Consider the following 14,164-nt stretch of genomic DNA (forward strand, 5'->3'; position numbering starts at 1 on the left):
ACAAAAAGAAGGCAGAAAAGGTGCAAGATAGTAACCACACAAAATGGGATACACAATATGGCAATACTATCTCCAACAGATGAAGAAAATGAAAGGGCACTGGGTTTATAAAAGATATATTGTTTTTTGGACTCTCTGTTTCTTCTTGTTCCTTTGAATACTTAAACTTCCTACTTCCCACTTATATTAATCAATTATCTACTTTTTCAAAGGGAATAGAGATGAAGGGTAGTCTTTATAAGAGTCACACCATTGGCCACAATGTGTGAGAACATGGGTCATTTCTTGGTGGGATGGTAAAATCTTGGACTAGCAAGCATGAAAACACAGGTTCAAGTCTAGGAGTGACCACTTTGTGCAAAAAGGTCCATATCCAATTTACCCCTCCCAAGGCTAGCCAGGGCCACCATTGGATATTGACCCTTTACACCTTTGGCCACGTCTTATTTTGGGTTAGGATTTGATGGGGATGCACTGCCAATACATAGAGTCACATCACACTATAAAAGAGATTAATGCCACCTGAATATCATACTCCTGGAAGCATTTCTTGGGCCTAAAATGGCTCTGTGTTCCCTTTCCCTTCTTCAGGTAGGGGCAAGTGTCAAGCCATAAACCCGTCATATAGCCAACCTAATAAAGGGAAAAAGAAAAGAAGAATGTGACCTAACTTTGCCATTTTGTTCTTCTAGTATTTTTTTAACCAGTTGAGTGGCACATGCATTGCACATGTAAAAAGTGGGGGTGGAGTTGGAGACTTGGCATTGGAGAAGAATTAGGAAAGGAGAGATAAAGGGCAGGATGGAAAATTATAAAAATGTAAGGACATTAATATTGAAATGTTTGAGAATAAGCCAAATAGGAAATGAAACACGTGGTTCACATAATACCACCTCACCATCAATGCCTACAATGCTCGTTGGAGAAGATGCAGTGCAGGCGATAATAGTGGAAGATGATGTTCTCTTCCATTGTTGAAAGGGAAAGAACTCCAATTGGGTTTAAAAGAAGGGGGAATGGATCATTTTAAAAAGTTTTAGGGGCATTTAGGGATTTGGCCAGGCTTTAAAACGTGTTTGACCATGTTAAGCAACTGGGCCACACCATTTCAGACCTATTTTATCTGATCAGAGTTTATGTATCAGACCTAAACACAAACAGGTCGCATGTCTGAAAAGAAAGTTTTTCAGGTGTAGACATTTGGGGAGTGTTATCAAATGCCACCTCATTAACAGGATTTTTTTAGGCCCGAGCCCGAGCCCGAGCCTGAGCCCAACCAATGGGCCTACAACTTGGGCCCGAGCCCGGCCCTCTTAAAAAGCCCGAAGCCCGACCTAACAATGCTTTTTTTTTCACTTTTATTAAAGATTGCATCGTGAGTTCGTCGGAGTTCACTGGTGAGAATGAGTTCGTTGGAGTTCACTGGTGGTGTTGGTGTTCACTGGTGAGAATGAGAACATTGAGAAGATGGAATACACACACACACACACACACACACAGAGAGAGAGAGAGAGAGAGAGAGAGAGAGAGGACTCACTACCGGAGAGAGAGACGACCGGTGTCTGAGCTTATGTGTCGCCTCTGAGACTGTGAATGGTGGCTGCCTTCTGGGTTCGCGCCGGTTCTTGAGAGTGAGAGTGAAGAGAGAAGATAGAAGATGAAGATTGAAGAGAGGGAATAGGACAGGGTTATTTGGCTAGGGTTTAGAATAGGTTACACTTGGTCGGGTCGGGCTTTTGTGGCAAATCCCGAGCCCAGCCCGTAATAGAGTCGGGTTAGGCTTTTAGGCCCAAGGTCAAGCCCGCGGGCTAATATCTATGCACAAGCCCGTCCGGGGGTTGGGCCGGGCCGGCCCGTCGGGCTACCCGGCCCATGAACAGGTCTACTCAGCATATGGTGACAGTTAGATTCTGTCATTAATCATGGACTTAGGTCACTGAGCTTTTAATTGGGATGTGAAGTCCAGTAATGGCCTTATCACCTTGTTCACTATTCTTTTCTTATTTATTGTGACTATTGGACATTAAAAAACCATTACAGCTCCTAAACGGCCCTTTCTTGTGATCATTCTTCTTCAACATTTTTTACATCTCTATTTTGTAGCTTTCCTGGCATTGATATTTTGACTAACATGTAATCTTATGAAAGATGAATACCTGTCTTTCTCACAAAACTATATGCATTATGATTCCCTTATATTTTTCTTGTTATATTTATTTTTAGTGCAACTGTCTAGCTCATGATTCCTCATTAACACGTATTTCCTTTGACTCTCAATAGGATCTCTGGATACAACAAACTGCTTGGCCAAATGGAACTATGGAACAAATGTCTTGCAGATATTCTCTAAGCTGGAAATATTTATACACCAGAAAGACCAGTATGGGAATCTTGTTCCGGGTTTATATGAATTTGATGCTGAAGTTGTAGAAAAGGGAACAAACTTGTCTATCCCAATAGCAGATTTGCAATTTAAAGAAGTGATACCAGGCATTCAGTTATTTTCTTTCAGTGTACTTGAACCAGGGGAATTTGTGCTGACAATTTTTGATATGGAGCAGAACCAGAGCATCTCCAATATGCCCTATGACTACACTGTCTTTGTAGGTATGCTGTTGTTGCTAAAGAAAGTTGAGAAAATATTGTTGGTCTCATTCCTTATTATGTCTCATTTTTTTCTCTTTTTACCACTATATGATCCCATATCGGCAGTATCTGAAGTATTTTCTTTGTACAATATTTTCTATAGTGTATATTTTCTGTATGTGTGTCTTTGGGAGTGAGTACTTTACTACTTTACAATCATTTGTTTAGGTTGTATGAATTATTTTGATGCTTAAATACATTATACAGTTTAACTTGTATATTCTGTAATATAGGAGAGGAGGTGGAGATTAGAGACCTATTGATTGACCCTTTCTTTGTTACTTATAAATAAGGCTATTATCAAATGATGGTCCAGGCAATGCAGTGTGGACTGTTATATGAGGATCTAACCTCCAGCATTTTTTTGAATAAAGTGGCTGCTCAAGATCTGGTTTGTCATAGTCTTCACAACACTTTCCATGGAATCTTTGCTATTTGTGATTCATTCTTCACAAAAAGTAAACCAACAGCCTTTTATTTGATAAAGTGCATGCTCATTTTACTGCATTCAATCTTATCATGCCATACCAGATTGCGCACTATATTTGTGGATGTCTCATGATACATCTATTCTCACTTTTCATACAGTAGATATTCAAGCTTTGATGCCTTCATACATCTAGTTAGATACTTCATTTTCTTCCTTGTACCAAAATAGGCTTTACTGGGCTGAGAAATTCAAGGAAATTGTATCCACTCAATGTGCATATTAGGGCTAACCTTGCAATTTCCTATGGTTAACATAATCGTTGAGGTTCTAGTAGTCTTGTTTGAAGTCTCTGAGTTTCTACTGGCTAACTTTAGACATCCTGAACCGCCAATTGTCTTACTTGGACAATAACTAGTATCCTCTATAGGTTGGGCAATAACACGAGAATCAAGAAAAATATTTGAAGAATACAAATGATAGTCCGAAATCAACTACTTTATTAGTTTGCTAGCCCATTCAAGAGAAAATCTCTCTCTCTCTCTCTCTCTCTCTCTCTCTTAGAATAGTTGGCTATCTATGGTCTTGGGAGGGATGGTCATATCATTTACCACTGTATGTCTCTTTAGAGATGTTTGGTAGCATCTTTACTGTATAATAATGTCACTTCCTTGTTTTGGTCATTTTACATGTTTTCTGTGTAGTTTGGTCTTCAAGTTTGATTTTATAGCACAACTTAGTTGTGTTTTTCATGGCAATTAGTTAGGTAGTCTAGGAGTTATTGAATTATCTTATGATAGTGGCAATTCTAAAATTTTAATTTCCCTAGTTTTTTGTAGGATTGGCCACCACTATAGTCCATATGCTTTGTGTTTGGATCCAAAAACGTGGTGAATTTGGAGATTATTTTCTGCTTGTGTGACTTAGTGAGTAATTCCCTAAGTCCTAGAGTGACTCTAGGAACCCTATAAATGATTCCTAAGTTTTTCTTCTTTCTCTGTCTTCTCTTTCAAGTTTTCTGAGTTAATCCACCAACATCCATCAAAGACAAGAAATAATCAACAGCTATTATTTAACATCAAATATATGACGTAATTATTCTTATTAATTCTTCCCTCAATTCTTTTCAACTTTCAACTTGCACATTTCTCTAAGAGAGATTTCTCTCTTTAAATCATCAGTACTTGATCTTGGTGAAAACCATGTTTGGTTCATCCATACCCTATATTTTAGTTTCCTTTTCATCTTATTAAAATTATTTTCAAAAACTCCACTAAAACCCTAGTTGTCAAAAGTTTCTAATCTTGAGAAACTTTTGACAGTTGGGGGATCTTTTCTTTGTTCTGTCACTGATGATAGGGGAGTTTGAGCATGGATTTTGGATCTTCATTTTAATCTTTGGTTTAATTAGGGTGGCATTGTTTTTTATTTCCTCTATCGGGTGACTGCTTGTTACCTTGTATCTTCTTCTTTCTTTTCTCAATAAATTTTATTTTATTACAAAAAAATATGTTCCTAATCTTGAAAACTCTCATCTTGTTATGCCAAACCATCACAGAACCTTTCCAAATTAAATCTTCTTAGTAAGTTCACTATCCTAAGCATTCCTTTAAAGCAGCATGAAGAAGTTCTATTCCAATCTCAAGATATTAAATATTCTCTTTTAGAAATTTCTGCACATTGCAGAAATTTTAGCACTAAATATCCTTAGACAAACACTCGTCCACCTACCGTATATATTCTTCTAGCCACAAATATACAATCCATTTACTTAATCCTCAAAAATATTATTTTACTTTTCAGTTTTCCCCTATATTTGTTACAAGTTCACCCTTAGAATAAGTTGTCATACATAACTTTTTATAGCTGATTTGAGTTATTTAAGTCTTATCAATAGCAATATTTGGCATAAGGTTGAGGCTTACTGTCCCTAAACTATGATATATTTAGTAAAAGCATGTTTTCATTAATTGACTGAACTGTTTGATTTTATCAGATACTTCTTGTTTTTTTCTATTTTTTAATATTCTATTTTGTCAACCTTATAGTGCACTTACATGAATATGTATGCTCAAATAAACCATTTATGTTGACAAATTTTCACCCAATTATTTTTCCTTTTGATTTTTTTTTTGAAATAGGTTATTGTGATGAACTGAATAGCGTCATCAATGGATCTGGTTTAGCTGGTTCTATTGCTGGGAAAAGTTCAAACTTTTCAGTTTATCTGAATGATATGTATCATTATCCCTCTCCAGTAGATACAGAAACGCTTTGGGTGAAAATCATGAGCAAAGTTGATTCAAGTGATGTGTTGGCTAACATATATCCTGTGCAAATTGCTGATGGTAAAATAGCTTCAACTGCTACTTAAATGTTTCAATTCATTGAATATTTTCAATTGATATTTAGACCAAGAGGCATGCATCTATGTAACAGGTGATAGGCCTATGTCCACTGGAGAACATAGCTATGGTGCTGAAAATGTTATAGCAAGTAATCCTGCACTGTTTCTTGAGCCAAATAATAATGTAAGAAACAAATTTATATGATTATGTGTGTATTTGTTTGTGTAGCACTTTTTGGTGTACTGACAACAGTTCTATTTGAAGTCAGTCTACTGTAAGTGTAAAATTTCAGACTAGCATCTTTGATGTCATTTATACTCCTGAAAGATCTGGGACCTATGAGATTCAAGTGTTCTGTGGGAATATCCCACTCAATGGTGGTCATTCTTTTTTAATGGAAGTAAAAGCAGGTATCCCATTCATATGTTTCTTTTGTTGATATTCTCTTTTAAAATTGTATTCATCAGAAAAGGATTGATCAGGATGTACAAAAAAACGTCACTTCTATAGAGAAAACATGCTTTCCATGAGAAAGACTGAGGGATATCCCTGAATTCTTTCTTCACTAATAACCATGAGAGAACAGTTGATGTTTTTTGGTTGAAGGTCAATAATATGATTCCTTTTGCATTGTCATTTAAAGAACAAGCGGATAAGAATTTTTATTGTTTTCGCAATGTTTTACGAGCCAAGTTCTTATTTTCTTTTAATTTTGGGCAACAAGTTACTTTCTATTCTTACTGATTCTATGCAAATGTATCTTCAGTTTTTACTTCAAATTTCTTGTCACTTGTTATTTTGTCTTCTTCATTAGTTATTCTCGGTTTTTATCATTCTCTCTTCAATTTTCTATTGATCTTTGAAACTGCAGTTGGTGTTTTTTTGCTAGTTCTCTTGTTTGTTGAAAAGAACTCTGATTTTAACTGAATAAGATCATGCATCAGCAGAGTCCTTCTCTCTAGTTTTTTTTTTTTTTACTTAATTGCTGTTTTAACTTGGGGCAATGCTAAAATTGCTCCACCTAAGAACCCTAGAGAACTTCAAGAGAAAACACTTAAAACATCCACTTGGCCATTTACAGTTGGGCAGATTCTAAACTTAGTTCTGCCTATTTTCTTCTCACTGTTCACAGTCCTAATTAGTCCAACCGTTCTTTTTCCTACCTTTCCCTAGTTCCCCTAACCAGTCTCTCATTAGGAAAGTTTTACCAATCTACTCTTGTATATGGGTACACCATTCAGCCCTCGTGTGTGACAAATTGTTAAGGGAATATCATTCAGCTTCAAGACTAATTTTTCAGATCCACGGTCAACTTCTAATTTAGTAATGATTGCTGCATGTAATGATTCTTTTAACTCTTCTTTTCTGATGATTGTTTTGTGCATGTCTGCAGGTGAGGTTGATATAACACTTTCGCGCGTTGTTAAGTTTTCACCCAAAGTACAAAATCTCATTAAAAATGAAGTAGTGGTTCAACTCATGGATTCATTTTCTAATCCTGTGCTTTCGCAACAATCAAAGCTGAGCCTTGTGATTGCTTCCATTAACAATTCTGAATCCCTCAGTTGGATGTTTTCTGATAACAAGGATGGATCATACGTTAGTTACTATCTAGCTAAGGATGTTGGAACCTATGAGATTTGCGTTTCATTTGAGGGAAAGTATTTGTATCCTTGTCCCTTTGGGGCTTATGTGTATAGCAGTAAGTTACAGTAGCTATCTTCTGTATTATGTAGCACTCCCTTATAATAATGTTATGGGGCATGAAATTTGTATTATGACATGGTGGCACATATATCAGATGATTTTGATTTTTTTTCTTCTTTCAATGGCGTTGGTATATACTTAATATCATTGCTAGGATGGGAGATACTGGTTTGTCCATGTCTTGAAATATATGGGTGTTGATATAAAAGATTTGGGTTCAAAACTTCTATCCAGAAATTAGTATTTCCTGAAATTCATTGTCTATCAGAAAGAAAAAGGCAATTAGGAATATTTCTATACACTTGACGCATATAAAGAATCCTTTCTTGCAATTGTGCTCCATCAAGCCGCAATGGGAGGATTCGTGGAGATAGGCCGCTGGAGAAAAACATTGAAGATTGAAGCTAAGGAGCTTCTTTTCGAAGAACTGACACTAGGGAAGAAAGGAGAGGGATGGTGCTGGTAGAAGGTATGGGGGTGATTGAAGGGTTTAAGGAATTTTTGGAAGGTGCAAGTAACAAGGGTAAACACATCAGCTGTAAGGATTTTCTTTCAGAAGCAGGAAGAAGATATGCAGTAGAGTGCAAGAGAAACTCTAAAGGGTCTTTCATAACCATGACGGAATACTTTGGCAAGGGTAGGAAGCAAACTGTTTCCTTCCCAGGGAAGGAAAGGTCAGGGTTGGAAGGAAGTTCTTGGGGTATTAAGTGAACTGCTGCAATGGTTGGGTGCTAAAAGAGAAGAAAACTCAACAGTAAAGGGAAGTCAAATAGTACTAGTAACCAGGTTGAGGATAACAATTAAGGGGCTCTAATAGTGACAACTGGGGCAGGAAAACACATATCTAAAGGGATTTGACGGGGGAAAACAAACTGATAGTAAAAACATCAACCTATGTTGAAGACTGGAGGAAAGTTGCAGAGTTGTTAACAACAAGATTGAAGTTGCAGAAAATGTTCATCTTTAACTCCCTTTGGAAAAGGAAAGGCACTGCTGGATTTGCTTGAGAACAAAGTAGAAGGTGAGGTCTTAAACATCCAAGCTAAACTTGGGAATTTTACAATCTCAAGATGGTGTCCAGGGTCAAATGCCAGAGACTTCTTTGTTGAAGATGGGGTGTTGGTGCGAATGCTAAGCCTGCCTTCTCATCTGTGGAAGCAAGAAACTGCTGAAGCCATTGCATTGATATGTGGAGGATCACTTGGTGGAGTATTCTGGAGAGACCTCTACTCGGCTGCTATTCTACTAAATGGAGTAAAGCCAGAGGAGATACCACAGAAGATAGAGGTGAGAGTCGAAGGGCAGTTCTATGCAGTTTGGTTGGCTTCATCCGTTGAAGCTCTGCTCTGGAAAGAGGCTCGCAGGGAGGGAGATGAGAAAATTGAAGAAGAGCTGCGTGGAAGTAAGGGATTGGCTGGTTCAAACAAGAATATCACTTACACTAAAATAGAAAAAACCTTTTGGAGAGAAGAAGAAAACAGTCTGCAGGGAGGTCAGACTTTTGCACAGGCCAATATTGAAGTTTTAAACAAGGAGAAGGTGTCGGTTCAGGGAAGAACCGAACCCAGGTCTAGCGACTCTGAACCGGACGAAGGATTGAAAGCGTGTGACTCTCCAAAAAGTCACGTGCCATCGCAGGTTGTTATTCATGGGCCAGGTAATCAGCAAAAGCCCATTAAGATGTTTGGGTCGACAATCAAAGGCTTAAAAGGGGCCTAGCCTAGGACAGCCCGTTTGAAAAAGAGTTAGGGGGACCACGTGAATCACTTAAAACTCACGTGGTCGAACAGGGGTGGGGGCTCTTCTAGACGGAACGATGTGTCTATCATCGTCCACCTCGCGAGTCGCGACCTTCCACTGGTTGCCGCTCAGGAACGAAATCGACTGGATGAAGCTCGCTACAATGGATTCCTGTGAATAAACAAAGGAATATTTCGCCTGAAAGACGAAATCCTAGGTGCGCAAAAAGGAAAGATCTGACTTTCTTAGAAGATGGGGACTGGTCAAACGAGGAATACAGTGAAGATTCAAACACGAAGGACGCAGATAGTATAGGTAGTGTTGAGTTGCACGTTAAAGGGGATTTCCTGGAGGAAAGCAGTTTCAATACGGAGATTCTGTTCCTAGAGGGCGATTCAACTGTTGGGGGTGAGATCGAGACAGGTAGGAAGGTTGAAACGTTGGCTATTGATGTTGTGCCAGCTACACCCTCCTTAATCGAGTGAGAAAATCAAAGAGAGTAGTACAGTATGGGGTTTGGCACAGAGAGACAGGACTCCCCTGGGTTATGTGAAAGTAGACCAGGAAGGGAGATACAGAGGCAGGGTCTGCTTTGAACGGGACCGGAAGAGGCTGCTAATTTAACCCAAACCACTTCACCGCAATGTCTGACTAGGGGGAAATCCATGACTTCAGCTGTAAAGTCCCATTCCAAAGGCCTTTTTAGCCCTGCCTTGGGTTGTTTTCAGCCAGGTATGTGTGTGATGGGAGAGAAGGTAGGGAGGAGGAGATAGAAATAATTTGGGGGTGGATTTGTCCAGATTTTGAGGAATGCAGAATTAGAGAGGGTTATGTGGAAGCGAGTTCGGGAAAGAAGGGGGCCAGGAAGGATGCAGGGACTGAAGGTGTAAAAGAGGTTAAAGGGATAGAGTTGCTTCAGATGGGAGCTAGGGGCTTGAAAGGGGAAGATCTTAATGAGGGGAAGGAAAAGATGAAGAAATACAATAGGAAAAATGAAAACAGGAAGGAAAACAAAAAGAAAAAATGAACCAAGGTGGAAAGATTACTTTTAGATATTGAGGGGGATTTAGAGTTTAGTGGAAGGGGAGATAGGAGGAAGAAATCTGGGTAAGGAGAGGAGGTTGGTGAAAGAAGGGTTTTGGAAAAAAGTTTTCTGGTGAAAATAGTAAGTTGGAATGTGAAAGGCCTGGGAAGCGCAAAGAAGAGAAGAGTATTAAAGAATCTTCTTAGGAGGGAAAATCCTGATGTTGTGTTCCTACAAGAGACATAATTGGCTGAGATAGATGCAAGATGGGCCAGAAGCTTTTGGAGATCTAGGGGAGTGAGCTGGTCATTAGCTCCATCTTGTGGAGCCTCAGGGGGAATTGTGATAGTTTGGAAGGATGAGACAATGGAACCCTTGGAGGAACTGATAAGGAGATTTTCTATTTCTACCAAATATAGGAATGTGAAGGATGGATTCACGTGGGTAGCAACCAATGTGTATGGTCCTAATTCCTATAGAGAGCGGAATGAAATGTGGGAGGAGTTGTTTCCAATAAAAGGATTATGGGATGGCCCATGGTGTGTGGGAAGGGACTTTAATGTAGTAAGATTCTCGGATGAAACCAATTACCCTTGTCTGTCAATCACAACAAGTATGAGAAAATTTAATGAGTTTATAGAGGAGTGTGAACTAAAGGAGATCCCACTGTTGCAACACAAGTTCACTTGGTCTAACCTCCAAGAAAACCCTTTGAGTTCAAAATTGGATAGGTTCCTCTTCAACCTAGATTGAGAAGACTATTGGGGTAATTTAGTCTTTGGAGCTTTGCCTAGAGTCACTTCTGTCCATTGGCCAATTAAGATAAGTGTTGAATCCTTTAACAATGGCCCTAGACCCTTCAGATTAGAAAATATGTGGTTAACACATCCAAAGTTTAAGGCTAAAGTGAAGGAATGGTGGGATGAAGAGCTAAGCAGAGTAAGGTGGAAGGGAGTGAGATGAAAAGGAGTCCCAAGGGACTTTGATTGAACATGATAGAGAGAAGAGAAGACAATTGAAGGACTTAGAAGATGTGTTGCTTAGGGAAGAGATTTGTTGGCAACAAAAATCAAGGCATCAATGGATTAAGGAAGGAGATGGAAACACTGGATTTTTCCATGATTTGGCAAGTGGACATTGAAAGAGAAATTTTATAGCCAATTTAGAAGTAGAAGGGGAGGTAATTGCAAACCAAGAGGAAATAGCTAGAACCTTTGTCAATCACTTCAAAAATCTGTATGGAAGACCCTTGGCTAAGAGGCTACCCTTGGAAGGATTGGATTGGCCAAGTCTGGGCAATGAAAAAGCTTGCTGGTTGGAAAGAAGTTTTGAAGAAGATGAGATTAGAAGGACAATGTTTTTGATGGATAGGTCTAAGGCGCCAGGCCCAAATGGGTGTACAATGACCTTTATCAAGATTGTTGAGAGATTTTGAAAGATCTTTGTGAGGTGTTTAAAGAGTTTGTAGACAACCATATAGTAAGCCCAGGAGTCAAGCCTTATTCTCTAAGAAGATTGACGCTATCCTCCCAAAGGATTTTAGACCAATAGCTAAGGTGTTGTCATTGAGGATTAAAGAGGTTCTTCCTTCCCTAATGAACAAATACCAAGGGGCTTTTGTACAAGGGAGGCAAATTATAGACTAAATCTTAGTAGCTAATGAATGCCTGGGAGAAATGAGAAAATCCAAAAAGAAGGGATTTGTTTGTAAGCTTGATTTGGAAAAGGCCTATGATTTGGTGGATTGGCAATTCCTTTTACAAGTCTTGAGGAAGTGTGGTTTTGGAGAAAGGTGGTGTTAGTGGATTTTTGGCTGTGTGAGCTCTAGCCACTTCTCCATCTGGATTAATGGAGTGCTAAAGGATTTTTTCCCAGTATGTAGGGGACTAAGGCAAGGAGACCCTCTATCGCCCTTCCTTTTCACCTTGTTAGCTGATGTGCTAAGTAGAATGATCTCAAAAGTTGATAGGGAGAATTTAATAAATGGCTGGAAAGTAGGCAGGTCTGGAATGTCAGTTACCCATCTTCAATTTGGATATGATATTTTAGTCTTTGCTGAAGGAGGGTACCTGGAGAAGTTAAGGAATCTAAAGTTGTTGGTGCAAAGGTTTGAAAGTATGTCTAGTTTGAGAGTCAACCTTGAAAAGAGCAGTGTGGCAGGGATAAATTTGGATTATAGAGAGGTGGAGGTGATGGCAAGGTGTTTAGAGTTGTTAGTGTGAACTGTATAGGGGTAATTTAGTCTTTCTATTTATGTTTAAAGCTGATGTGTAATGTTTATGTTAAGTGATGTGCCCCATACTTAAGATAGGACTGTTTATGTTGAGCAGAAGAAGAAGAAGAAGAAGAAGAAGAAAGGAAGGACGAAGAAGAAGAAGGAAAAGAGAAGAGGTTGCAAACTTAAGGCCTCAAAAGAACTACTTCATGTGAGTGAAGCATTTGTATTTATACTATACTGGCCGTACAACACAAGAGGTCTACAAAATTACAAAAATACCCCTGTGGGCACTAAACCTGTGTACAGTACATACAATACATCTGTCAACACTCCCCCTCAAGTTGAGGCATAGATATCAATCATGCCCAACTTGTCACAGAGATCTTGGTGTCTGGAATGGTTTAGCCCTTTTGTAAAGATGTCTACTAGTTGGTCTTCAGAGCTGATGTATGGAGTGCATACTTCGCCTGTGATGATTTTCTCTCTGATAAAGTGCTTGTGAACTTCAATGTGCTTTGTTCTATCATGTAGTACCGGGTTAGTAGCAATACTTATAGCTACCTTGTTGTCACAAAGTAGAGTCATGGGTTTGTCCACTGGAAAACCCAACTCTCCTAATAGATTCTTTATCCACATACCTTCGGCTACTTTGTGTGCCATTGCACAGTACTCAGCTTCAGCACTGGATCTAGCTACCACGGTTTGCTTCTTACTCCAAGTAATAAGGTTTCCTCCTACAAAGGTGCAATAACCACTAGTAGACCTTCTATCACTTTGAGATCCAGCCCAATCCGCATCTATGTAAATTTCAACTCTTAAATGTCCATGTTTCTGGAATAATAAGCCAGCACCTGAGAACTTCTTAAGATACCACAGTATTCTCTCCGCTGCTCCAAGATGAGTAGACCTAGGTGCATGCATGAACTGGCTGAGGACACCAGCAACATATGCTATGTCTGGACGAGTCATAGAGAGGTACAACAATCTCCCTACAAGCCTCTGAAATTGCTTCACATCCTTAAGAGGTTCACCTTGGCTACCACTTAACTTATGGTTGGGGTCAATGGGAGAGTCAGTTGGCTTAACCCCAATCCTTCCAGTGTCCTTAAGCAAGTCTAGGACATATTTCCTTTGGGAGATAAAGATATCCTTTTTTGATCGAGCAACCTCAATTCCAATGAAGTATTTGGCAGGACCTAGATCTTTCACTTTGAACTGAGTGGCAAGGAAGCCCTTCAAACTTTGAATTTCATCATTTCAGTCACCAGTAACAATTATGTCATCCACATATACTATTAGGGCAGCCATTTTACCTTCTCCCCTTTTTACAAACAGTGTGTGATCTGATTGACATTGCTTGTATCCCCTCTGCTGAACTGCATTATGAAATCTGCTGAACCAAGCTCTTGGTGATTGCTTCAGCCCATATAAAGACTTCTTTAACTTGCACACTTTCTGTTCATTTCCTTGAGCTAGAAAACCGGGGGGTTGAACCATATAAACTTCCTCTTCAAGGTCACCATTCAAGAAGGCATTCTTGATGTCGAGCTGATGTAGATCCCAATTCAGATTGGCAGCAAGAGAGAAAAGTACTCTAATAGATTTCATTTTGGCAACTGGGGCAAAGGTTTCTGCATAATCAACTTCATATATTTGAGTAAAACCCTTTGCCACTAAACGAGTTTTATACCTCTCCACGGTTCCATCAGCCCCATGCGTAACAGTGAACACCCATTTACATCCAACTGGATCCTTTCCCTTAGGGAGATCAACAAGTTCCCACGTGCCATTCTTGTGAAGAGCATCAATTTCTTCCTTCATGGCATTTGTCCATTCTGGTACTGAGAGAGCTTCTGCCACATTCTTGGGAATAGGGATACTGTCAATGGAGGTAAGGAAGGTACTAAATGAAGGTGAAATGTTCTCATAGGAAACAAAGTTGGAAATGGGGTGTTTAGTGGTGCACGACCTAACACCTTTCCTGTGGGCAATAGGAAGGTCAAGATCATTAGCAACAGGGAGGTCAGGACCATCATTGGGAGTCAAGTTACCTG

General features: G+C 39.3%; 1 protein-coding gene across 4 annotated transcripts in view; it reads left to right on the plus strand.

Moving 5' to 3' along the window:
- The window catches only part of GEX2 (gamete expressed 2), a 33,461-nt gene that overhangs the window by 4,040 nt on the left and 15,257 nt on the right, over positions 1-14,164 (plus strand). For all 4 annotated transcript variants that reach the window (XR_016109058.1, XM_088974766.1, XM_088974765.1 and 1 more), the window contains exons 4-8: positions 2,281-2,607; positions 5,215-5,421; positions 5,513-5,604; positions 5,690-5,831; positions 6,815-7,123. Coding sequence is in view for 3 of the 4 variants with exons in the window: in XM_088974766.1 (XP_088830892.1) it covers positions 2,281-2,607; positions 5,215-5,421; positions 5,513-5,604; positions 5,690-5,831; positions 6,815-7,123 (1,077 nt within the window). In the remaining variant the exon portion in view is untranslated. The remainder of the gene's footprint in view (positions 1-2,280; positions 2,608-5,214; positions 5,422-5,512; positions 5,605-5,689; positions 5,832-6,814; positions 7,124-14,164) is intronic.

Source organism: Nelumbo lutea, chromosome 3 (assembly GCF_056320005.1).
Source record: "Nelumbo lutea isolate HS-2025 chromosome 3, American lotus-T2T, whole genome shotgun sequence".
In the NCBI taxonomy this organism is placed as follows: domain Eukaryota; kingdom Viridiplantae; phylum Streptophyta; class Magnoliopsida; order Proteales; family Nelumbonaceae; genus Nelumbo; species Nelumbo lutea.